Source organism: Cynoglossus semilaevis, chromosome 6, assembly GCF_000523025.1.
Source record: "Cynoglossus semilaevis isolate Cse_v1.0 chromosome 6, Cse_v1.0, whole genome shotgun sequence".
In the NCBI taxonomy this organism is placed as follows: domain Eukaryota; kingdom Metazoa; phylum Chordata; class Actinopteri; order Pleuronectiformes; family Cynoglossidae; genus Cynoglossus; species Cynoglossus semilaevis.
In genome coordinates this window covers 5,665,111-5,692,104 of record NC_024312.1, presented here as the reverse complement: position 1 = coordinate 5,692,104, position 26,994 = coordinate 5,665,111, and the positions used below count along the sequence as shown (strand labels likewise).

Sequence of the window (26,994 nt, the reverse complement as noted above, 5' to 3'; positions counted from 1 at the left end):
CCTGTACATGCTTGGACAGAAATGGTAAGTGAGGAATACCTAATTACAACACTGAGTGTTGCCACTGAATGTTGCCAAAATCTTCACTGTGACCTTTGACCTCACTTCAACCCAGTGGATCACAAACATTTTTCACCCTATACCAATGGAAGGTTTGGCTCTGCTTGTATGAAACGTTGAAATAGAGCAGCGAAGGACTGCACTGTGAGGCCGAGCACGTTATGCAAAGGAGGGAATTTATTTAATAAGATTTATTTGCCTATTTATCAGTACTGTACTGTAGGCTGTACAATGAGGTAGCATTACAACTGGCACTTCATTTAAATTCTGAAAACAGACCCGGGCATATACACACAGTCAAAAAGTCCTAAGACAAATCAAGTGGCTCATAATTAGTTATTACTGGACCGTGTTGTACATTTCTGGCAGGTTTTGACTGTTGTTTTTATAGCAACTTGAATATTCCTACGCTAACTTACAGTTATCTTTGGATTAAATTTGAGCAATTCAAACCTCTAGTGATTTACTAAACCAATTTCACTGAGGGTTCACTGAAGTCAAAAAGTTCTCAGACAAAATGAAAAAAATTGCTAAATTTATTCTCCACATGTCCGCCATTTAAGTCTAAGCACTTCTGACAAATTCCTGCATTTGTAGGATTCTGGAGAATGTCTTTCACACGAGGTCATGACCTGCCTCATCTATGGACTGATATCAAGTTTCTGTCAAAAAGTCTGTCAGCTTCTGGGAAAGAAAGGAATCAAAAGAGCCTACTTCAGACCTTGATGTAAAACGGTCAATCATTTTAAAAAAAAGTCTCCAATTAAGTATGCTTGCAAAACGTATCTATTGCTCCACAATTAACACATTTATTATATCAATAAATCTGTAAAACATCAAAGCTGTTGGAACATGTGTAAACATCAACATAAAAGAGACTGCTGCCTTCCACCAGAGGGAGCCAAAGTACCAGCTGCGGTACACATACCACAGTTTGAGAACCATATTAGACTATGTTGTAGCAGGAGAAGAGAGCAGCCCAGAGATAAAGAGAATACCTGTACTTCACAGAGCTCACACAGAGTCTGAGGGAAAAGGAGCTGCATTTGGCAGTGAACAGCCCCAGCTTTGACTACAGGGCGCCCTGGAGATAATTGGTGTCCTTGGAGTTGAATAAGCTCATTCTAAAACACCTCAGGCCCGAGCTGTCCTGGTGTGTGACGGTCTATTGAATAATTGATTCAGAGAGGGAGGGGGCGGTTACTATCAGATCTGAGCATAATGACTTTATATAATTAGCACGCAGCGTTGAAAGAACCATTTGACTGTGAGAGTTTTTTTTTTTTTAACCAGAGAGGAGGAGGAAGAGAAGTAGGAGGAGGAGGGGGAGGGGGAGGAGGGAGCGGAGCAGCGTGGAGCCTGGGTCTGAGCAGAGGAGCTCATTTGAGGGAGAACAGCCGCAGACTGCGCAGATACACGAATGCTTCTGCACTGACATCAGCTCAGATTAAAGCACAGCAGCCTGTCTGTGCGTGTGAAGGTGATACGTTGAGACGTACGCACGCGCACACTGGCTGCTTTTACGCACAGAAATCCACTCTTTTACTTTGTCATTTGAGCGGAGTGTTTCGCGTTTTTTTTTTTTTTTTTTACCTGGGGACCATGAGGAGCGGAGCTGTGAGTTTGAGCGACTCCAGCTTGTAATTGACACACACAGAGAGAGGGAAGGAGAGAGAGAGAGAGAGAGTCAAAGAACATCTGTTTATTATCGCCCTGGAGCTCTGAGAAAAAGAAGGATCGTTAGGCGATTTCTCCTCCTGCTGTTGAACTCAGCTCGTTTCCAACAAGGATGGTGCTGGACAAAGAGGAGAGTGAGTACAGACGCACGCACACACACATTCCGTTTGCTGTTGGAACTGACTGGCGACCACTTTATCAACTGCCTTCATGTGTGACAGCTGTGTCTCGTCATGTACTTTTTTTTACCGGTTCTCTAACACTACACACCTCTTCTTGTAACCTTCATCTCAGTACTACACACCACTGAGTGGAATAATGACGCACAACACAGAGGCGAGTATTCCAACTGCAATACAACATATTGGTACATGCCTACCTGAAGTGACGTCCATGTTCTATCAAACTCATCTTTTTTTTTCAAAATACACAGTGAAGTTTGTGAACTTTTGGTCCTTGGAATTCATGTATGTTGGAAGTTTTTTGAACACATCACTGTTGATGGACCGTACCAAGGAAAAAAGTCACTTCTGTGAAACAGGTGGAGTTGTTTAACTAGTGCACGTCCAGCCTCCCTGTGACAACACTTATCTACGGAGGTGCATTTTTTAATGCTCAAAATATAATTACAAGTGCTACACAACATAAAGAAGAAACTTTCTTGATCGTTTGGTGAGTTTCTATAGGAATAACAGTATTAAAAAAGTAGAAAGTCTGTCACCATGCGTCAACAATCAACCAAACTGCCTATTTTCCCTCGCTAACATCACATGGTGTTGATGTTAGCCTACAGTGCTATTGTTGATTCTGCCTTTAAATGTTTAACGTTATTTTTTTTTTCATGACCGTCTCCTGCCAGGTGTGTCTTTCGTGTCCCTTCCGTCCAGAGAGAAGACACGGGGCTGTGCTGGCTGCAACGGAAAGATACGAGACCGTTTCATGCTGCAGGCACTGGACAGGTACTGGCACGAAGACTGTCTAAAATGTGCGTGCTGTGACTGCCACCTGGGCCGGATGGGCTCCACCCTCTACACCCGGGCCAACCTCATTCTCTGCCGACGGGACTACCTGAGGTACCCATGACCTTTATACAGATGTATGGGGGTGGGGGGGGGGGCTGCAGGGGAAAGGTCAACTAGATTTCAAAGTTTGATCAAGTGAGTTCTCTAAATCCTGACTGAAATTGATAAAAGGAGCTGCAGCAGTGAGTGCCTCCCATTAACAGAGCAGAAGAAAGTGAAAAGCACAAATACAGTACTTCAGTGCAAGTAACACCTCAGCCTTGACAACATGCCAGAGTGAGGCACTGAAAATTACAGCTAACAGCTACGAAAATAAAGTCTGAGTGAAAGGAAATTAATACCAGTGGTTAAACATCACAGCGAAGGGGGGAAAAGTCCCCACGCTTGTTTATAGATTAGGCTTGATAACAACTTTTTAATTTCGAGAGGCTTTTAGCAAAAAAGAAAAAAAGAGAAGAAATTGTGAAAAAATCCCAAACATTATTAACTGTTCACAGATGTCCTCCCTCCCCCTCTCACTCCTACACAGAAGAAAACATCAAGTTACCTTGAGAATTGTACAAAACACCTCACTGCTCAATTCAGTTAAGGTTCACACCTCTGAACTCTGTTGGATTAGTAGGTTTTGACTCTGTCTATTATTACTAAACTCTGCTGCTTTACTCTACACGTTTATCCCTGTGCTGAAACGACCAACGATTTATAATTTTTCTTAAGGAGTTCATGACACAATGTGAGTCATGAAAAGTCATACAATCAGATGGCTAATAGCTAATATGTAGCTAATGTGACTGATATTTGTTATTGGTGCCTAGATTTTATAAACAATTATAAATCTACAGGGGCCACACGGTGTAGAAGTGGTCAGCGTTTTTGCCTTACAGCAAGATCAATTCTGCTCTGACTTCTGGACCTCTGGGTTTGGGTTTTCTTTTTTCACTTCATCAGGATATCAGGCTAATTGCTTAGCTGACCAATGTGAATGGCTGTTTGTGTGAATGTGTGTCTCAGTGATGGACAGGGGACGCGTCAGGGCTGCACTAAACCAAGACCTGCTACTACTGGTTTTATTTAAATCAGTGTTTCTTCTAAAACATGGAAGAGTTCAAATCCAACACATTCAGTTTCTCTGTGCTTCCACGGCCTTCACTGCTTCATGCTTGGGCAGTAATGTAGGAGGCTGGATTCAGCTGTGGAATTAACATTCACATTAGATGATCCAATCAGAGGAGGACATTAAAGTGGATGTGTCACCTGTGGCTACACGAGATTGGATGTGTCTTTACACTGCCTGTATTTTAATCTGCAGTGACATCATGTTTGTTCATGAGAATTAATTGGTGTTTTTAATGAGTCTGATTGAACAGATGTGCTCCCTCTTGATGAGTTTGCTGCTGCTGCTGTGTGTGTGTGTGTGTGTGTGTGGATGAGCAGTAGTCAGAAGAGGAGAGAAGAAAATGAGCATAAAATTAAATTGGGTTTTTAACATTAGTAAAAACACATTGGTGTCAGGATGGAGTTGATGCTGTGGAGGTGTCTGTAGATACATTTATATTTACATACAGGAGTGGATACAAGTGTTTGACAACTGAGCCGGGCAACAGGTTATGTTTTGGTGATTGGATCAGTAAAATCAATCAGGGTGTTTTTTAGGTAATGGAACCCAAATGTTGAGGTCCAGAATCCAGACCTGTCCAGACTCATGTTGTTACTGGGTCTAAGTCTTGCAACAGTCTCAGGAAACAGCAAGAATCAAAGCATTGAAAATATGTGTCTCATACATTACTTCCAAATACAGGTCAGAGGTCACAATGAAAGACAGAAAAAAATGCAATAAAAAACACTGGAAAGAAAGTTGAACATAATTTAGAACAGAGGTCTTCAACAAGGGGACTGTGACCTCTAAGGGGTCCGCAGAGGGAGGATATGAGGGTCAGATACGGCACAGTATCATATATAAAAATGTTTCACTTGCTTTGAGCCATAAACAGCCTTGAACAAAGGAACTGCTCATTTCAATACCGTATATAAGTGACATCTTTGAATCTGACTTTGACTTTCCAGTCTCTCTGTTTAGCTAAACCAAGCTAAGCTAACCCCCCCTCCCCCCCTTGCTGCTTAGCTTCATCACGCCTGAATTCTTAAAAAAAAAAATCCTCATCCTGAACACATGTAAAGTGTTGACTGTGTTTGTATGTACTATTCAAAATGGTGGAAGAATGTCCACCACACACAGGGTCATTTTTGTCCACAGTTTTTTAGGGAACAGCTGCTGCTTAAAAGTTAACCAAGGTTCTAACCTGAACAGACTTTGCAGCATGAACCTCAGTGAAAGTTCCAAGCTCCAAGCCCAGCCTGCCTGAAACTCCTCCAACAGCTCCTCTCCCTCCGCCACTCGCCTAAAATACCGACGTTCGCTGTGAGGTCAGCAGGAGAACTCCTGATATCTCAATCACATTGCTGAACTCATGTGTTAGTCTCATGTACAATCCAGCTGGATTTGGTTGGAACTAAGTCTCTCATTAGCTGCGCTGCACTTAGGAGACCAAAACCCTTTTGACAGTTAAATTGGCTTGATTGCCTCCTGTTTTCTTCATCATTGGGAGGGTGCAGACCAAAAGCCTTTGAAGAGCTGGATTAAAACCATGTGATTTCTTTTAATTGGCCCATTAGTAGAGAATTAGCATGGAGCTTTGCCGGCTCATTATGGAAAAGGAAGAAAAACACACCAGGTGCCTGTTCAGGACTCAGGCTCGTTAGATCAGAGTGCTCGCCCAATTAACACATGCTTTTGTTCCTGCGTTGTTGGTCGCTCATATGATGTTTTTTTTCTTCTTTTTTTTCATTTGTTATCTCAAGTTATGGATAACGAGGCTCTCTCTTCATCACGCTCTCACCAAAGTCTCAGCTTCTACTCGGACTCTCGATCACTTGGCCTCATTTGTGTCACGCTCTTGGGGAGAAGCCGGTTCTTTCTGTTAGAGGTGAAATAATTTACAGCCGGGCAGCACTGAGTGGCTGCATATTAAAAACAACACGGCGTTTGTTCTCAGGTAGTCTGAGGACAAAGTTCAAATGCTGCCACATAAATTGTTAGGTTCACAGAAGTGTGATAAACTGACTTCTCAGTTCCACACAGAGCAGAGTTTTCTTTACCCCTCCACCTACTGCCGGCAATTATTTTTACAGTACAACTAATCAAACAGGTTTGAACAAATACCAGGAGTATTGTTTAGAAAGCGCAGTCATTTCTACAGCAATAAAGTTTCAAACTTTGGCACGTTTTGGACTGTTTTTATGTTGATGTCATTTGTTTGTTTTTTTAAAATATATAGATATTTATTCTCTTTATATTTAACTAGGATGGTGGTCAAAAAGTTTCAAGACAAATGTTAAAAGTGTATCAGCAATAATATTATTAAATAATAATTTTCTTTGTAATTTTGTTTTTTACATGTTATAGATAGCTTTTTTATCTAAAAACACTTATTTTATCTACTCTTCTTATTACCTGGCCTCTAATGTGACAACACTTCCTGGCTGCCGCGGCACAATACATGAGGGTGAACATTATAAACCGTCTGTTTGTGGTTTTCTGGCAGATTATTCTTGAGACAATGCTTTTTATTTACATGGTGACATTCAGAATTCCTTTCCTCTGCTCTGAATTCTAATGGTCGCAGCTTGTGGATGTTTTTTTTTTCCTTCTACTTGGGTGCTTGTATTTATGGTCCGTACAATGGGATGTAACTGCTCCATTAGTTTGTCTTGGAGCAGCAGCTCTGTAAGAAATGCATTTATCTGATATCAGGTTCAGGGCCCTGTTGAAATGCAGATAAAGCCTCTTTTCATTTCATAGATTTTAGCCTCTACACATCCTGTGTGAAAGCATGTGTGTGTGTGTGTGTCCAGACTGCAGGTCTGCTGACTGCCCTCTGTGTCTCTGCAGGCTCTTTGGGGTGACAGGGAACTGTGCAGCCTGCAGTAAGATGATCCCTGCTTTTGAAATGGTGATGAGAGCCAGAGACAACGTCTACCACTTAGACTGCTTTGCCTGTCAGCTCTGCCGCCAGAGGTAAGATTAGGGCAGCAATTAGCCAGGGTGATCAAATTCACTTGACTTATTATGGACTGATCATCCTGAGCATATTACATGCATTGTAATCAGGACATGATTAAATTCCCTGCCGTGTTTAAAACCCCACGGGCTCAGACTTTGTGTATAACTTAGATAGTTAATCAGGCAGCAATCATGCAAGATTAATTTTCTGATTATCATAGCGCTGGATGTATCCTGAAATCATGCCTGAAATGCTCCTCTGGGGCCACGTGCTCCGTGCTTCACTTCTGCTCATGTAAAAACCCAGACCCAGCTCCTTACTTTTATTCCTCTCTGCAGATTTTGCGTGGGAGACAAGTTTTTCCTCAAGAACAACATGATCCTGTGCCAGCTGGACTATGAAGGGGGCCATCTTAATGGCAGCACTGAGAGGCAGCCGCACTAAGAGGTAATATTCTGATGATGATAAATTACAGAGCCAGACAGCTGCTCTGACGGTTTGAACTAAAACATGCAGGGAGGGATCTGGAAGGATGACAAGTGAACTCAAGACTCATCCCATATATGACCATATGAACACATAACACTTGAAGCGGAGAAGCCGCTCAAATCCTTGCCAGACTCAATGTGTCACGTTAACATTCAGCATGGCTGCATATGTCTCAGAAGAGGTTTATACAAAATTATTATTTCATCCTAGTTGTACAAACCATGAAACTAGGATTTCAGTTAAATAAAGTTTCAATAAAAAACAAACAAACAAACCTTTGACATGTTGCAGCAAAGCCATAGAAATACAGTGAAAATGCCCAACATGTATTTATATTAATGTATATTGATATAGAGGTTTGTCAGAAGAGATTTTTCTTTCTCACTATAACAGGTAAATATTTTGACCAGGAAGTCATAGGATAACGTCCTTAAAGTTTTAAATTGCAGCTAGATTGTAGCTAGATGTTGCAGGATTAGGGTAAAAAAATGTCCAGCTAGGTTTATATATTGGATGAGATCAAACCATAGCTAAAACCGACAAATCAGCCCATAAAGAAATCAACCGTCGCCAAAAGCATCTCCAGGATGATAAAAAGAGTTTTCATTTTATCAAGGAAATTCAACAGAATTATGAAATCTGAAATAAGTCAGAATTTATCAATCCAAAAAAAATTGTTTTTTTTTCTTCCATTATATTAAGGATCTTAAATGAAGGGAAAAAAATCAAATTGTTTGAGTGAATTAGAAAAACTGTAAAAAACAAAAAAAAAGAAGAAAGAATTCAGACTATGTCACTGTACAAAGACCATCTCACAAAACCAAGTTGAAATACACAGATATTCATAACCAAAAACACACTGCTGTCAGAAGGCAATGAGTCAGAGTGAAAGCCCAAGTCTAAAAAGGATTTCTTCTAGGAACATAAATCTTTGTCCTTATTGTTATTAATGATGTGTGGTGGCCCGACCCTCTAATGTGTGTTTCTGAGAACTGCCTGCATTTACAGAATCTATTTAACTCAATTGTCCAACAGCAGTGACCACTGTGTGTGTTTCACCCCACTGCATAACGTCACCACCTCACAAGGAAACATATTGTTCTGGTTACCTTCTAGTCAGATGACATACGGTCCTCAGTAACGGCCAACTTGGCTGCAGCTCAAGGGCAGTGGTGGCTTATTTCAGCCGTCTATCAAAAGAGAATTGAGCTCAACTTTAGACTCAAGGCAAAGTGTCGAATAAACATCAGGCAGATTTGACCGATGCCGCAGTTTTCTGTTGACTCTTTCAACGCGTGAAGTTGCACACAGGTTTACAAGAGGCCTGAAAAGCATCAGTGCAGAGTTAAACCTCAGAGTAAGTCCGATGAGTTTCGACTGCTGCCTCTGGATTGTTGATAGTTGTGTGAGTGGTGGTCCGCGTGTGAAGGGCGATGTCAAAGAAATGCTAGAAGCAAGTGCAACAAATACCACAGAATCCAGGGTTAGGAAGGTCGTTGGGTCTGCTGCAGTTCAGAAAGCCACCAACAGCCCAGCCTATCATTACACTGTACATAAACTGTCAAAGTGCAGTTCATAAAATCCAGTGAGACACCACACTAGACATTTGACTTACTCAGGGAGTGGAGAGTTTTGACTTGAGATTGTTGTCAAGTTGTCTAGAGTTCACTCTGTAACATATGATTTATTTTTTTTAAATATAATAACAGAGTTGAGGTCAGACGTAGACAGACATTCTACGGCTCTGGATTTATGAAAAAAAAAAGTGTTGCAACACTGAAATCCTCATCTATCTGTATCTGTGAAATCCTAAAAAAACAACTATTATATAATAATTATATGGCAGAAAATTGGGGTTATGTATATATATACAGTATGAAGCAGTAGACATGATGTCTATTTTGTTTTTCTTCTCTGCGCAGAGCGGCGCTGGACGACCGACGACGAGCCAGTCGAACTCAGACGGCTTCCTGTTACAGACTGACCCACGTGTACGACCATCACTGATGGGACACACCACCAGGATCCCATGTTTGAACTCTTTGAAAGAGCTGAACAATACACGTTCTGAAAACTGCTTTTTTTCCCCACCCTGACAAGACGATCCCGGAATCAACCCAGACGGAATAATGAAACAAAGAAGAGAAGGAAGAGGAAGATGATTTTCTAGAGCACTTAATGTGGTCTGTGGTGATTCTGCCGCCATTTCATACAATCAACAAAAAAAATAGAGTGAACTAGTGTTTGCAGATAATTTGTAGAGTCTGTTTCTGCCAAATTTGAAATTCTAGACAGATGGAGTGAAGCCAGTCAGGCCACACATAACATCCAGCAAGTCATCCATCAGAGAAAAACACTGAGTTTCCAGTGATTGTCAGATGATCCTGGCAGTCACTGAGCTGTGCTGTGTTTGTTGTCAACTCCTCCCATATGGCACCATCTGAAACCCTGAGTCAAACTCAAACATGTTTGCAAAAACTGTCTGTTCAGTTCCACAACTGAGCAGGATCCATTTCCACATTTCCACTTTTATCCTAAGCAGTTTTTTCTCTCTTCTCGACTTATTAAAGCATACTAATTTCATTGTGTGTGCTCATTATTTATAAGACCACCATAATTAGCTGGGGAGGGAAATGGCACCAGAGAGAAAATAACTCCACCAAGCACAACAGACCTGTTGACATCACTTAATGAGTTTTGCTGAAAGGTTAATGTGAAATATTTATCTATGGAAAAAAACAACCTATTTAGTAGGTTGCAGCACGTAATTAAGAAAAATGCAATTAAAAATGATCTTTAAAACTTCGGAAAACACAAAGGCTAATTATTGTCACCAAAACAAAAACAGCATTTATATTATGATGATAAATCTGTGAAAACTTGCTGTTGATTTGTGAATTTGCTTTAGTCTATGTTAGCACTTTTTATTGCCCAGTGAAACCATTTCAAGAGCGTTTCATGTCCAATTTTATTAAATTTAAATAAAATACATCTTTCTTATTTTTATCCACATTGTGACTGTTGGCTTTCATTTTGTTTTGTTTTGTATTTAGGTGTACAAATAGGTGTACAATACATCTATTTGTGCTTAATTATAGCTTCTGTTCATTAGCTTCATGTTAGCAACAATCACAATCACATTTGAATGTGTTAGCTTGCTGTTAGTCCTATTAAACTACTTTCTTGTTTTTACCAGTCTTAAATAAACAGTTTACAGTGAATACTAGCTGGTAGCACCAGTGTGACCAACATTAAGAAACAAAATGTATTCCTAATAATATCAATTATCAGTCAAAGCTACTTTCAACAGGGATGTAGTACAACAACTGGTAGTTTGAATTCCAACCAAATACACACGCACTATGAGGAGCCCAAATATCAACAGTGATACAGAACCATATTTTGATAACTACTCTTTTACACAATACTTTTTGCTTTTGGTGTGCTCAAAGTGCAATATAATGCAAAAACAAACAAACAAAACAAACAAACAATTGAAGTGGGGCATTTGTATAATAATAATAATAATAATAATTTAAAAATGTGTTCATTATAAAGGATATAAAGGATAAAGTTTGTATAAACGAGCCTAATCGTTGACATGACAACCACAAGCTTAGGAGCCCACACAGGCATGGAAGTCGACCCTTCTCTATAATTACACGATATATTCCAAAAGTCTTGCTTTTGAGCAAATTGTTATTAAAACAGTTTATATATTTTTATTAATATAAGGCTCCCCGGGGCAAAAAAACAACGTGTTATGAAAAGAGAGGCATTTAATTGGTAAAACTAACGCGGTGCCCTTTGTGGAAGAAATACACGGTCCTTTAACGCCTCTCAGTGGTGAAAGATGGCAATTACACACCGGGCTACTTCCGCTCCGTGGGTAAACAGAAGGAAGTTCAGATACACCGTTCGACGTACTGTGGACCGACCTCCGCCTCCTCGTCCCTTCACCTGTCAGTAACCGTGTCACGGTGTCCTTACCTGCTCATAATGGCGATGTCCACATTCCAGAAGGTGACCCTTGCTACGTGTTTGGTTCTGTGTGTGTCGCTGCTGCTTCCTAAGCTGCTGCTGTCCAGGGGGAGGAAGGATGCTGCTGAGCGGCCGGAGGGTGAGGCGCCTTCAACGGCTTCTTTCTTCTTAAAATGCTGCGGTAACATGTACAGGAAATCAGATAGGAAGAAATTATTTTCTTATTGTTAAGGCATTACAAAACAACGATGTTTACTTTTACACATAAAGCTAAATTAAATCGGTACCTGACTGGCGCACCGTGGTTATTTTGTTCTCTTCCCTGAAGAGGGCGACAAAACGTAGGTACTTCGAAAACGACACAGGCGGATTCTATTGGAATCAAACAATTCCAAACAATTTACGTTTTATTTTTTAATGTCCCGCTTTATGTTGTACTGCACGGCATTTTTAGCCTTTGTCCCGCGTCACGCAAATTGAAGATTTTGTTCCACTTTTTCATTCGACATTACTTAATTGAAAATAAAACATTTTAGATGCCTGGCTGTCTATGGGCAGGACTATCAGTGCGGTCCATATCAATGATAGGTCACTTTGTGGATAAGGCGATAGCTGACAGGCTGAGTGGTGTGTCAATCAAACTGCCATGTTGATCAGTTTGATTGACACACAACACTTTAGCGTCTGAAATTGTGGAGCTCGCAGTTGTTTTGATACCGCGAAGGCGCCCACGTGTAGTGTACCGAAAAAAAGAAGACGCCACCTTTTGTCTGAGACCGGTGGATGGAGATTCTGAATCAGCATTCTGTAATTGGTGTAAAAACGGCTTTTCTGTCGGACATGGTCGTGAATCTGATGGGAAACGTCACGATGCACGTGAGTCTCACTACAACTACACAAGTACACAACAGAAAACATCCAAAAGTGTACAGTATTTTATTTTTGCAAACTGAGTTGGATAAAATTACTGCAGTAATAGTTACCAGTGTTTACTATACAGTGCAATCTGCACATTCATATCGGTTAACCGACTGCAGAAAATCTCAAGAGAGATTCAGGTCAAAGTTCACTCTGGACACAGCTGTATAGAGTTCTACCACGATGTAGAATATATATTCATGGACACTGAATCTTGTTATTGCATAGGTTTTAACATTAGGTTGCTTTTCTGCAACTAATGTGTTTCAGAAACGTGCTAATCCTAGTACTGAGAAAGGCTGTTGGCCTGCCACCTGCTGGATTGTGATGCAAAATCTGTTTAGTGGCGCTGGGTTATTTCTGTTTATTTTCATGTATTCGTTACAAATGGCCATATAATCCACAGGAGTTGTTGGTTTTACTGAACCCTGTTTATATTGAAATGGTTGTATTTGAGATCAGGTCAGATTTAGTTCTGCCTTATATGCTTATTTTATGTTAAATGTGGAAGAGGTTACATTTCAACATGTGTGTACTTTTCAGGTTTAGATTATGTCTTGGGTACTATACTACATTATATTTATATTCCTGTCTCCTCTACCCTCTTGGACCAGGTCATTTCCCTCCAATGATGCACCGTCATGCTAATCCTGAAGCCAGAAATCAGAGGGCTGCTAGTGCTGGCTACTCCAGAGCCCACAACTCAGAGGCTGTGGCCAAGGCAAAGGGAGGAGGAACGGGGGCAGGAACTGGAGGAAAGTCCAACCTGGCAGGGCACATCATTCCTGTGTACGGCTTTGGGATCTTACTTTACATTCTCTACATACTGTTCAAGGTGATTATCCAAAATCCAAATGCACTTTCTAGAATAGTAATTTAAAAAGGGGGAAAAAACAAGTCTGTTTAATTTCTGTCATGATGGGCTTTGACTCTGTCTTTGACTCCTGTTTAGATCACGTCTAAGGGGAGCAGCCAACCTCCAGAGGGCAGGTTTTCGTCAGTGCACGCAGAGAAAACAAAGAGAAAGATCAGTGAGTACCAACTACTTTAATACTCACTGTTGCTTCACTGGTTGTTACAGTGGAGCATCTGCTTCCGTCTCTTCCACTTTTCTGCTCTCAAGTTTGCTGCAACTGAATTCTCGTCCCTCAGACGTTCACAAATTACATTGAATATTTCTGTGAATTATACTAAAAGCTTTCGTGTCACTCCCTCCGCCTGTGTTTGCATTACGTCATACGCAGTCCCAGCTGACACAAACATTTATCTTCTTCGAGCATTAACCTAATAAGAGGATAAATTTGATTATGTTGTGTTACAGCAGATCGGTTCCCATAAACCACCATACAGTAAGATGAATTGCATTGAGCTCTGGCTGTGAAAACTATACCCAAAAACCACCTCGGTTCATTTACTATGTTTTACTTTCATTGACGTCAAATTGTGATTAATCTCAGTAAGAAAAACAACACAATCACCAGTTGGAGGTAAATACAATTTTGATGTGTCTCTTTCTACTCCCTCCAGCTGATTATGAACTGGCTCAGCTGCAGGAAAAACTGAGAGAAACAGAGATGGTGATGGAGAACATTGTTTCCAGTGCTCATCACAGTACTGACAGGTGGGCGTGTGTCTGTTATATATTATATATGCATTATACTTATTGATCTCCTATTGATACAAAACATTAAAACCAAATTTCCAGAGCCTTCATGGATAATCATACAGTTAAGTTATGGTGGGTTTTCCTTTTGTGCTGCAGAGTGAAGGGCGTGACGGCTGATCAGGAGGAGAGTCTCCTGCAGCAGTTGACGGAGATAACCCGGGTTATGCGGGAGGGTCAGCTGGTGGATGGAGTAAGTCCAGAAAACAAAGTCCAGGAGGACTGGGGAGGTACTGAAACTTCTTCAACAATCAGTCAAATAAACAGTGGTTGAGTATGCAGGAAATATCTGGGTTTTTTAAACTAGAGCATGATATCATCCCTCAGTCTGCAGGGGATGCTAAATACATTTTAAATATTGTTTTTTTATTTATTATAATACTATCACAACATTTAGCTCTTGAGACAAGGATTAGCCTTCAAGACACGAGAAAAGCCCCTCAGTACTGACATATCTGAGCCAGCAGTCAAAGATTGTACACTTCCAACATAAGTAAGAAAAAAAAATTATGCCCTAAAAAAATACATTTTTTTTATTCTAAAAAAATAGTTTCTCCTTGTAAGTCAGCTCCAAGACCTGTCCATCATCTACCTTTTGGGCATTTTAAGCAGCTGACATATTTTGAGTTGCCGTACCGCCATCTACTGGTTCTGAAAACATTGCAATTGTGTATAAATATATATATTTTGATGAATGAATCATTGTTAGAGAGGTTGAAATATATTGTCACTGTACTCACAGGTTTTCCCGAGGAGCCTCAGCGTAACTGGGATCATTCCCACTGCTGTTGTCAGCACAGTCCACAGACAGAGACGGAGGCTGAAGCTGCCGACAGTGACCTGATGGAAAACATTCCGGCTGAGGACATTAAAGGCAGAGTGGATCCTGAGGAAGAGGAGGGAAAACTTGTGACTGAAGGACACGAGGCAGATGTTGAACTAGAGAGTAACCAACAGGTGATAGAGAGTGTGGAGCGGCATGAAGAAGAGGAGAGAGGAGCTACAGTAGACCTGGACCTCCCAGAGGAGATGAATGGTATCTTGGAGGAAGTGGAGCTCACACCCAATATGGGATCCATGATGAAACCGGAGAAGATGGAGAACCTGATCAGACCGGTGGAGATGGAACCTGCAGTCAGACGAAGGAACAAGAGGAGAATAAAGAAAGCCTCGCAATGACTTCATCCTGTTCTAAAGGTAGTTTGACTCTCAACTCCTTCATTCTCAGACTGGATAATGGCGACAGCATGAAAATGAGTCGGTGACAGTAATTCCAGGGAGGTGTGTGAACAGAGCAGTTTATATCACAGATCAACCAGGTCATCAGCCACTCACTTACACTAAACATCTCTTCACTACCTACACACACACCATACACATGCATGAACACAGACAACACTGCTGTCAACAGTTTAACAGTTTCATGTTTGTGATGTTTTTTTTTTTTAAGGAGGCGACACATAAGAGCTGAATTCAAAAATGACTTTATTTCTTCTTCTTCATGATACATGTGACTTATACAAAAGCAACATCACACAGTTGATGTCAGCAGAGAAGAGAATGTGGATGAACAGTTTATTTAAGTGGCACATCTCGACGACAACAACAACACCCCCCCTCACTCCCCCAGGTCTAACAGTTACTCTGGTGTGTTGCACTAAGTGTCAGGTTGGTCAGCTGACTATCGGTCTGCTCGGCGGCCTCAGTGCTCCATTGGCTCGTCAGGTACTTCTGCTGCAGGTTCATCTGCAGGCTGGACGGGCTGAGACACAAACACAAATGTCCATAAAACAATAAACGTCTTCAAAACATTTTCTGATCTTGAAACGGTTCTTTTTTTCACCCTTTGATCAGATATATTAAATATCTGATTAAAGGGTGAATGTTTGTGAGTAAGTATTTAAGTAAAAGGTCTATTTTTCAGTACCTTTCTCTGTGGCCTCTCCTCCAGTCCCTCCAGGAATGAGGCGACCTCATCATCATCATAAATGGTGAATTCCATGTCTTTGCCCACAATTCCAATGGAAACATTCTGGAAAAAACAAAGACAACATTTCCTTTACTTTTAACAGGGTAACACACTCCTTATTGTTAGAAACTAGCTAAATGGAATCAGATGAAGGAGAAATGTGCTTTTTCATTCAAAATGTGAAAAATGTCCAAAACCCAAACTTATTAAACGTATGCACTTAAAATTAAGAATGGAAACGGAACCTTTGTGGTGAGATCCTGCTCAGCTGGGAGGGTTTCTCTGAGAGCACGGAGGCCGTGTTGTACCAGATCATTCAGATTACCTGACAACATGACCAAGAACAAAACATTAACAAATGTCTGACAACATAAACTGATGGATCGACAGTTGACAAATGACTTTGTTTGATGATTTTGAAATGAGACTAACTCACAGTCAGAAAACTTTTCCATGCATCTCTCCAGGTAAGTCCGTGCAGACTGAGAACGGGCTCCAATCGACATGGCCTTACAGTCAAAGTAGTTGGCTGACGGACAGGTCTGAAAGATGTGGGGTCCAATGTCCTGTGTGACGACATCAACAGAGATCATTAGTTTTAATCTTTTTTTTGTTTGGTTTTGGACATAAAGGAGTAAACTTACATCGTATCCTGCAATGAGGAGTCCAACACCATAAGGTCTCCTTCCATACCTCTGTGTTGGAATTTGGGTTTCTGGGATCAGGGTCAAGGATCAGTGCTGCAGTTATAGAACTTTATTATCTGAAGAAACATAACACTTAGAAAAATGTTTTTTCTATTCCTATTGAATTGATTTATGGCCGAAAGTTTGTGCCAATTTCTATATCCTTGTATGGGTTAAATAAAATGTTTTTCAGGGGTAGTGTTGTTACACACACAAACAACAGCAGAACCACATATGGCAAAAAGCTAACTAAGGCCTCACAGACTGAAGGATACTGCTGCCAACAAGAGACACGAGACGTGATGTGGGGAGAGGTCTGTCGAAGACAAATCTGGAGTCCAGACACTCCTGACGCATGAAGTTACTGTGGAAGAGTCAGGGATGGGATTATGTACAGAACCAACTGCACACTGAGAATGACGATACATGTTAAACCAAGAGTTTAATCTCCATCATCAAAGTATTCGTACTCACCACAGCAGTCTAGCATCAGCAGTCAAACCAGCGATGGAAATGCCAATGTGGTTGTCGACATGAAGGATCTTCTTCTGGTGGGCAGCCAGTTCAGACTGGGCTCTCTGCACAGACATGGAACAAGTGCTAAATGTTAAAGTGAGCAATGGCTCTACTGCTCTCAAGGACGATACAATATACAAAAGAATATTCATTCATTTAGTTTTAGTAATTCTCACAATTGTCCCCAAGAAACAACTAATGTTGACAGATTTATATCATATCACATCCACAAAAATTAACTCTTACACCATAAATGGCCCACAGTAAAAAACAACATGCAGTGTTCGAACCTAGGTTTACCAAGACATTACATTTTCAGACTGATTAATCAGACATGGATACTAATTGAAAATTAGAGGAAGAGAGGTAATATACTACAGAAGTTTAGAAAGCCCAACGATTCATTTACATCTTAAAATAAAAATGACCATGATGTTGCAATAAAATAAATAGTTATCGACAAAGCAAGACACACAAGATACTAGAGGGTTTTTTTTTTACCTTTAGTGCAACCAGAACTGCATGGGTTTTGGATTTAAGTCCTACAGTTGCAGAACCTTGCTTGACAGCCTCCATGGCATACTCAATCTGATGAATACGACCCTGTGCACAAATCAACATACAGATGCTGTCACAACTCTGTCTACATGACATAATGCAGCAGGATATACATATACACACATATATATATCATCAATAATTAAATTTCTAAGAACAATCAACATTCTGACATCACATAATTACAGAACTGACCAGAGTTAGCCTTATGCACAACCACAGCAGTGAATGACACACAGTTAACAGGTAAAAGCAAACTGCCTTACCTGTGGGCTCCACACTGTCACGTCGTTGTCGTACTGATTACGGAACTAGAGATAAAATGAGATAATAACATTTAAACCTTATTAAAACAGAGAAACAATCCGGAATAATAATAAAAAAACAGCACATTACAACAGATCTTACATAATTGTCCTGCATCGTTACTCGTTTCACCAGTTGTGAGCAGAGACAAGGCCGCCCATCTGTCCCCAGCTCAGACGTTTCTAGACTGTGGTTTTATTTTACCACCATGACTAAATAATTGATGATCACACCCACCAAACATCACAAAATAACCCAACACGAAGACCCAGAAAGCTTTGAAAGGTTGAAGTTACCACCGTTGTCTTTCACACGGGCTTCCATAATGCGTGGCAGAGAAATCATTCTTTTATCTCTTTATGAACTCATTATTTCTTTTTGATTTCGCGCGAGTTGTTAAATTAAAATGTTTTAGGTCTGAGCGAAAATGAAAGTAAAAACTCCTACACTGCCGACATCGATGCTAACAAAGTTGCTAATTTCTGTTAGCTGTTAGCCTACCTAACACATAAGTAACAGGACGGCAGCGAGCCAGCATTCCGACGGCATTAAAATGTACATAAGTTAATACGAACAATGGAGTATTTTTTGTGACTGTGAGTCACTATTTCATTTTCGTGTGAGAATAGTAAGTTCGGTTAGCACCAGTGCTTCTGTGCTAGCATCTTGTACGGTGTTTTGCTTACTCACAGCGGATAAGTTAAGCTAATTGTCATTTATTTAGCGCATTTTGGTGACTAACTTGTTTTAAATGTCCTGCTAATAGCTTGGCGTGCGTTTTAACTGTTGTGCAAACACATTCAATTGTACATAGCTACCAGAAATAAATACATTTCATTAATTCTTACCATTTCTGCTGTAAAATGTGTCGCTTCCTTCTCCCGGCACTATGATCTCGACTCGATCTATTTTCCTGAATGCAGTGACAGGCGAAACTATCCGAGAACCGATATCATACAAATATTCGATTGAACGACGCTAGACTGTCCGGACAAAAGTCGATTTAATCACTGCTCTTAAAAAAAGATTACACTATATTCTTAATTGTATCTTTAAACCTGTGTAACGAAACACTTAAAACATTAAATAAAACATTAAACACGATCATGTTAGTTGGAATTGAAAATTATATTATTATATAAAACACCAATCTTACATTATCATCACATTTTATGCCTTTTCTTAGAACAAGTACGTTTCCATTTACATGTTTTAAAAGGCTTTAGATGTGCTTATACTTTTAATGTTCCCTCCTGTCGGCATCACAGGTGTTGTATTTTTTTTTAACACTAGGCGGCAGCAGTAAATTAGAAAAAAACCCATCCATGCTCTCTTTTCTTCCGACCTTTAAAAGAAAAGGAAAGAACTTTAAATAGGTTGGTTAAGTAGCGATGTCTTTCGTCATCACATAAATCAAATAATGGCAGATTTACCATCATTATTTCCCTGAAAAATATGTAATTGCAAGTTATAAAACAACCAACCATATATTATAATATTCTAACTACTGTAGATTAATATACACATACATTTACATCCGTCTTTTGCAACAACGGCTACACAAACCAGTAGTGGAGTGTGAGGGCTTACAGAAGGAATGTAGAATGTTAAGTGAAGTTAATAATTGTATTTTATGAATGTGTTAAATCTATGGTGAGTTTAACATTTTTTGTTCTAAAGGTAGGGGATTTGTGTATGGTTATAATATTGGTTACTTTATTAAGTTATAAAGTATAAAGTTTAAAACTAAAACTAATAAAAATTGATTTTCATAATTCTAAAAACAATCTGATACATAGAATAAAGGAGATCAATAAATAAATGTTGGCTAATGAGACTAAAACACCTCATACTTGGAGTGCAACACAAATTAAGCATCTCTTATGGAAAATTGAGATAATTATTCCATTACATGGATAAAAGCCATCAATTGTGAGTCAGAGACATCTAGATGTGGGGAGTGAAGTCCTCATGGACTCAGTGTTTGTGTTGGGGTTTAGTTTCTGCTGGTTTATCAAAGCTTGTTTGTTTTTTTGTTTTTTTCTTCTTCTTAGATTCATCATCACAGCTTCATTTGCCTCTAACATTGTTGCTGAGATACTAACTGTAATGATAACAGCAATAAAAGGAAGAAAACAAACATTATTCCAATCTTCTACTTTATAAACATATCAAAATGTTAACTGAACAGTGGGTAAAATTTAGCACCATCTAGTGCAGAAGTTAAAAGTTGCGGTATTCTATGCTAAGGCCAGAACAATTATTTTGTATCTCTTATCTCACAGCGTTTGCTAAAGGACTGGACAAAAGTACTGTAAAGGTTTTTATTATTAAATACTACGATCCCTGGATTTTATGCCTGTAACTCAATTTAGGGTCTAGATCCACCGTTTAGGAAACACTGCCTAACAGGGAAGAGGAAGTTATAGTTGATGAAAACCTAACATTAATGCCAATTTCGAGTTAATTCACCAGCCTCCAGTCCCTTCTACGTCCAGTCTGGTGTTTTGTTTGAAGACTTTGTCTATTTTTATTATTTTTATTATTTACCTTTTTCTATTTTAGCGCTATCTGATGTACCCTTGATCCAGGAAGTGGGGGTGGGGGGCGGGGTGGCGGGTTCTGAGCTCTTGAATTAGAAAGGCTGTGCTGATGAACCCTCCTCCTCTGCCAAGGCAGTGGCGGCGACCATTACATCAGCACAGCAGCTCTTTCTTTGTGATTGAGATTGTAGAAGCTGTGCTGAGCTCAGCATCTTTTTTTTTTCCTTTCTGGGGGCCTTATTTAACTCTGCCAAGCACCCAACCCCCCACATTTAATTTTTCAAATGGAAAGCGGCCTGAGTCACTGTGTGATGGGTCTCAGCCACACTGAGCTCTCTGCGCTTCAACGTGGTGGCGGGGCAGATGGAGATGAAGGTGTGTTTAATGGAAATGAGCGAGAATGAAACCAAAGACATTTGATGATGTTTTGTTACGTATTATAGCAAAATAAATCACAATCTAAATGGAAAAAAAGAGACGCTTTTCAAGAAGAGCTTTTTACCATAAAACCAGAACAACAGTGTGTTTTTACATGTTTGTTTTTCTCACACAACGAAGCATCATTCCCTGTTTACCATAAACAGTTCAGTGATTTGTCAGAGCTTGGAAAACGACAAGGCTAATGTGCCGGAGAAGTGACGTCTGCCCAGAGCTGCATTAAGCTGGCACCTTTCCTATAACAGGGGAGGTGAAGGGTCAGCTGCTGCACACACACCCCTCCCCAATGTAATTTTTATGTCTCATCACTATACGTTCTCAGTAGCTGTGATTTTTGTTTCACTCCTAAGAGTGTGCGAGCGAGAACAGAGGTAACGTGAATAATCCTTCCTGTCCTCACGGACGTTGGCGTCTCTTTGTTGATGAATGCTCTAATGCAGCATTTCACTGGCAAATGGCTGACCTGGCTTTTTTACAAGCAAAAAAAAAAGCACTTAATGAGATCAGAGTTAGAAAGATAGTCTGTTTGTTTAGTCTATGGACCTAAGAATAGACAGCTAAGAAGTATCCAGCCACACACTTGGTGTCTGTGGAGTAATCTATGAGACAGAGATGGATTAAACTGCCTGATATCAGCCAAGCGATGCACTAATGTCGTTCTTTAAATCCTGCAAAATGTAGAATTAAACAACCCTCCCACTGATATTATAAACGTTTAATTTCATATAATTTAATTCGTATAATCTCATACAGTAATTTGCATTGGAGCCTCACGTCTGTTTACTTCAGGTGTTAAGTATGAAACACTTGTGCTTACTGTTTGTACACAACACACCGGCAGGGGTCGCTGTTAAATACAGTTAAAATTCGTTGGTCAAACAGATGAGTATATATTGTTATATATATAAAATATTTATAAAGAATTAATATAACTCAACCATAACAGTTTCACCAGTGTCCAGCTGCAATGCAGAATAGACGGACGTAGCACAGAGCTCCACCTTTATGTAAAGCTGTACACTTGTGTGCAAAAACCAATACCCGGAGTTGAAACAATGACCACTTACGGCAGACATGTTGGAGATGGAGGATGAGCCCAGAAAAGGATCATGGATTCTATAAGGGTAGAGGAGTGGAGGTGTAAGGTGAGCTGGAGGCAGACGATCCACTCAGAGGAAGAACAATCTGCTTAATGCAGTTTTTAGTTTCAGTGTTTCTCCTGCTTTGACTTGAAACATAAATAAATTCAAGACAACATTTAGTCATTCCTGATTACTGTAAGTGTCAACATATGGGATCCACTGTCATGTCTGCTGTCAAACAGCGTTACTGTAATGAATAGAATATTCTACTTATTATTATTGAAGTGCAAAAATGAGAATTGACATCACCTGTCAATTAAAATATCTCTTAGTCTACTGGTCAGTGTCATTTTACTAAAGATTCACTGATTCTCATGCGCTCTGACCATCACATGAAACTTCCTGGTTCTCTGCAGCCATGTGTGACTGATGTAAATGTTTACAGACAGCTGTAAAAAGACATTGGCTGATCTGTGTCAGCAGACATTTTCTGGACTTGGACACAGTTAAATATATAACAATGGCTACAGCAAAACCAGCACGACATGAGACTGAGGACAGGAAGTCCTGACGATCAATACCAGAGTCTGTGCAGAGAGGAGTTCTGGTTCCTGCTAAAAGGTTAACTCAACTTGATATTTATGCTATTTGACTTTGGGGTAGGGAAGTTCAACTAAATCCTAAAGTGTCATTGGTGTGCAAGGATTGTATTAACCTAAAAGCCTGAAGACAACTACAGGTTCTAGAAGTTTCCAAATTTCATATGGGTGAATTAATCAGGTGGTGCTAGAAAAGGACAGTGGTAGGATTCCTACAATCCATGCACAAAAAAAGGTACAACTCATCTATTTCCAAGTCCCAAGTTCAGAACACAGAAACACTGAATCCCAGTAACAGAAGACAAAACAAAGATGGCACAGAAGGAGGGAAGGAAAAAGGATAAATAAGAGGATAAGACTCATGAAACAAGTGGAGGAAACTGTAGAAGACACAGGCAATAACAGAGAGTTCTGTTCAATACGTTCATTCATTCATTATTTACACACGGTTTCACCACCAGACACAGTTTTCACACTCATCACTGCCTGGATTTGCAAAAACAAAAATTCAATTCAAAATCTCACTCACGCTCATAAAATGCCACGAATCCAAACCCTGCTTGTAACCAGAGAACGTTTGAAAACACAGTGAAATGAAAATCAATTATGCAAATGACAAATACAAATTGACCCTATCATATAAAGAGGAGGAGACGATTTGATGGCACATTTCAGGTGGGTGTGCGATCAAGTGTTTTAATGGAGACACCTGAATGTTTCAGCTAAAGTTATCATTAAACCCCCTTCACTGACATAAAGATCCATCATGTCACATTAATGGCTTTTATGAGTGAAGAGCGCTTCATTCAGCAGACTGGAAAAAAACAGCCCATTTGTAGTGTGTAGAAAAAAAGAAGCAATGGTTGAACACACCGTACGTAAGCAGGTTGACACAAGAGGAAGAGGAGGAAGAGGAGTGGCTGTGGGCAGTAGCATTTTTAAAACAACGATTAAAAACTCATGTATTAAAAAAATCTGATCAACATGAACACGTATCTGTGTCTGTACAGATTCAGCCTCTTCTCAAAGCCTCACTTCATCTACAGTTTTCAGACCTGGAGCAGCACTCAGGGCCGGAAATGTCCAACGGCTTCGTTTTGCTGCAGAAGCACATAAGATGGCAGGTTCCTGGGTCGGGGCCAGGCTTTATAACCGCATAATGTTAAACTTTCTATAAATACCACAGGATGGGATCCAAGTTGATCAAGTGTGATTGAATCGGAAATGATTCCAAAGGCAGGAGCCAAGTTTCTTTAAGATGCTTTAGAGGAAGCACTCGCCTCTGGCCAGCTCCCGACAGGACACCAGTCTGAGTCACGCCACGGTTTAAGGCGTATTTGAGTAATTCTGGTAAAAATAATGTCATCGTCACACAAAATTTACGGCTGGACTAATCAGATCTGAGCTGAGACTGAGCAGAGCATCAGAGTTTCAGTACGAACTTCTTTACCTTAGTCTCTAAGCTCCATGTTTACCAAATCACTGAAACTGAACTGAAATCATATTTTTATGTAATAATAATTTTAAACATTTCTGAGGGATGTTAATATAACAATGTCTTTTTCTACACATTAATAACTTTAAAAACCCATTCTGTAATTTGATTTGACTAAAAGGTACATTGTGTATGATTCAGCAACATCTAGTGGTTACAATAATTGTTTTTGGTAAAAGATTTACTTAATAAACAACAACTGTACACACAAATAAAAGAACTACATCCAGAGCTGTAAAATGATTAATTAATATTTTTAATCTGATCTTATCACAGGCTGCCTCTGTTAATCATGATTGATCTAGATATATTTTTCCCTGTCAAAAACAAATTTTTCTCTATATTTCTGTATGTAATCATTAAAACATTTAATCTGAATAATCTTCATAATGAATCGACATGTAATTATGTTAATCTACATGTTTAACAGCCCTAAAAACAACTTATAAATATCATTAAATAACATGTAACACTAAAACACAAAGTGTGCGACACACAACACACCAACAGCCACTTTAATCACAGCCTGAGTGAACGTCGTCCAACCAGCCTCCTGTAGAACCAACACCTTCTGTTGTGTACGGAATATTATTATCCCCAACACAGCTAACTGTGACTAAAGAGTATAAAGAAGGCAATTAGCAAGATAGCAGGAGAGTTTTTTAAAACAAATTCCCTAAATATAAAGTTTTCCAACAGATAGTGACAACACTTAATAAAGTGATGATAATTTATTCTCAACGCTCCCAAAATATCTAAACCATGAGGGGAAATTCCTGTAACTGATAAAAAAGTTAATTTCCTTGGTTGGTCCCAAAGTGAAGTAGCTCAAAACTTTTGACAGCTTTGAAGTCCCGGGAACATTTCTCTTTAAATTATAAATATTCTTGTGGGTCGTGGTCCTTAGAGGCTGTACACTAAAACACATCAGAATTTATTTTATTAGATCACACTAAGCTTTACTGCGTCAGCCTTAGCGTTTATCACCTCGCAAGAAAATGTTAAAAAAGAAATGAGTGGATAAAAATGCTAGCAAACAAGTGGATTATGAAACGATCCTCATATTCAATAAAGTCAAGCTGGCAACAACGCTCACAACGTAACAACGCCACATTTCTTCTGGTCAATCACTTAATTCATTCTTGTGTAATCACGATTAATAGGACTCCCAACAGGCAGCTTTCGGAAGCACTCTCAGTGCTGCTCTGTCCATCGATTGCTGATGGATCCCTTTTACTTGTTAGCTACTTTTTCATGAATGAAAGTGGAGCAGACACCACCCAGCCCAGCCATTCACAAAGTGATGTCAGACGCAGGAGGCCGACAGCGTTCCCGCGCTGCTGCGGGCCACTGATTGATGCTCAGCTCTGTGTAATCTCCCTAATGACTGGGGATCAACAACAGAAAACACCTGCTAACGTTAAATGTCCTGCTCGCTCCCTGACATTTTACATGCGTCCATAACTAATGACAGCCTGAAATGCTACCATGACCTTCTCTGGGCCACTTGTCCTCTCAGCCTAATGGACAGCATGAGTCGCCAAAGAGGATTTTGAACTTCTTCAAGATGCATTTCCGCCCGTTCCCAACTAATCCCAGCAAACATCCTGGCCCAGGTGAATGAAATGAAAGTGTCCCACCGACGTAAAAATGACCCAGTGACACCAGTTACACCACTTCAACTTGTATTTAATCAGGTGGCCGCCTCCTTTGTGGTGGCGAGCCACTGATTAGATTTGGAGATTGAGAGCCATTACAGGAGGCTGCAGTTAGATAATGACCTAAGTGCTGCTCCGCCTCCCCTTCTCCTCAGGAAGCCATTTATCTGGGGGAGCCTGGCCTTTACTGACTGGAAGGTGTTCAGTGCTGAGCACAACCACGCGTAGATCATATCAACTGGCTCCTGGTGATTTCTGTAGATGAAATCGTACTGAATTAAAATAGTGGTTACATTAGAACCTCACTGTCTGTAAAAGGCTGTTGTCGTGTGAACTGTTGAGAAACCCATCATTCCAAAGATGCCAGTAAGATTACCAACACTCCAACCCCATCTCCATACTAAAGCAGTGTTTCCCAATCTTTTTTTTCTGGGGACCCATATTTTAAAAGTCACAAACCTTCGCAACCCAAGTCAATAGACATTATTCATTAACTCTTGGGAAAACCAATGTGAGAAGACCCCCCCACACCCAAAAAAAATCTCTTGCGACCCACCTGAGGGTCACGACCCAGTCTTTGGGAAACAACGTACTAAAGAGTCAAACAGGTCACAGTTGATCTGACCTGCGTCCACTCTTTTTGAGGTGATACTGAGGAGAAGTGAACCTTCAGCTCTTCAACTGCATCAGCTCTTAACTATTGAACAGTGGTTATCAATTCTACCTGCAAATCAATGTGTCACAATCACACACACATTAGTCTTTGCTCAACCATTTACTTTAAAGGTAAATGAGAGGAAAACAAATATTCAATAGTGAAGATAAATATGGCTCTGCTGATTGTCTTCTGTAGGTGGATGGATGGATGGATGGATGGATGGATGGATGGATGGATGGATGGAGCAGCAACAGCTACAGCAGCAATCGTCAGGACACAGACACACTAAGAGGTGTGTCGCCTTGAACAAACATGTGGCTCTGTCCATAATGGAGCCCATAGACAGGTATTGGTTGACTCTTTATAAATGGACTCTGGTAAATCTCTTTTATGTGTCTGACCATTGTAAAACTGCATGTTTACATGTTGTACTCTTAGTTACTATGTACAGGACTGGAGGAGAGGAAAGAAAAAAAATCTGGCAGTTGTTCCCAAACACTAGATTTTTCCATCAACGACAAAGTAAAAACCGCCACCTTTTTATATTGTATATCAATCCACTGCTAACACTGTTGTGTTTTAGAGGAGGTTTGGCCCATAACAACTGTAGTGAGG

At 40.1% G+C, this 26,994-nt stretch overlaps 3 protein-coding genes across 5 annotated transcripts; 2 read left to right on the top strand and 1 right to left on the bottom strand.

Annotated features, from left to right (window-relative positions):
• Window positions 1-1,389: 1,389 nt before the first annotated feature.
• Window positions 1,390-10,315, top strand: LOC103379834 (rhombotin-1-like). Its single transcript, XM_008311528.3, has 5 exons — window positions 1,390-1,871; window positions 2,597-2,810; window positions 6,709-6,834; window positions 7,159-7,267; window positions 9,232-10,315. Exons 1-4 carry the CDS (start codon window positions 1,850-1,852, stop codon window positions 7,262-7,264), a joined length of 468 nt encoding a protein of 155 aa, XP_008309750.1. The 5' UTR covers window positions 1,390-1,849; the 3' UTR covers window positions 7,265-7,267; window positions 9,232-10,315.
• Window positions 10,316-11,159: 844 nt separating this feature from the next.
• ric3b (RIC3 acetylcholine receptor chaperone b) lies at window positions 11,160-15,335 on the top strand. 2 transcript variants are annotated; one of them, XM_008311525.3, is made up of 6 exons: window positions 11,160-11,429; window positions 12,823-13,043; window positions 13,161-13,239; window positions 13,736-13,829; window positions 13,971-14,101; window positions 14,614-15,335. In XM_008311525.3, exons 1-6 carry the CDS (start codon window positions 11,309-11,311, stop codon window positions 15,048-15,050), a joined length of 1,083 nt encoding a protein of 360 aa, XP_008309747.1. In that variant the 5' UTR covers window positions 11,160-11,308; the 3' UTR covers window positions 15,051-15,335. The 2 variants fall into 2 exon arrangements, with proteins under 2 accessions (XP_008309747.1, XP_024912199.1); XM_025056431.1 differs by lacking the exon at window positions 11,160-11,429 and adding an exon at window positions 11,861-12,166.
• A 4-nt stretch (window positions 15,336-15,339) lies between these two features.
• Window positions 15,340-18,890, bottom strand: psma1 (proteasome 20S subunit alpha 1). 2 transcript variants are annotated; one of them, XM_025056432.1, is made up of 10 exons: window positions 18,755-18,890; window positions 17,867-17,911; window positions 17,544-17,645; window positions 17,001-17,104; window positions 16,802-16,890; window positions 16,485-16,555; window positions 16,249-16,406; window positions 16,086-16,209; window positions 15,799-15,903; window positions 15,340-15,633 (listed from the first exon to the last, which is right to left on the bottom strand). In XM_025056432.1, the coding sequence occupies exons 1-10, from the start codon at window positions 18,755-18,757 to the stop codon at window positions 15,574-15,576; spliced, it is 861 nt and encodes a 286-aa protein (XP_024912200.1). In that variant the 5' UTR covers window positions 18,758-18,890; the 3' UTR covers window positions 15,340-15,573. The 2 variants fall into 2 exon arrangements, with proteins under 2 accessions (XP_024912200.1, XP_008309749.1); XM_008311527.3 differs by having other exon boundaries at window positions 16,086-16,165; window positions 16,277-16,406; window positions 18,755-18,885.
• Between the last annotated feature and the right edge of the window lie 8,104 nt (window positions 18,891-26,994).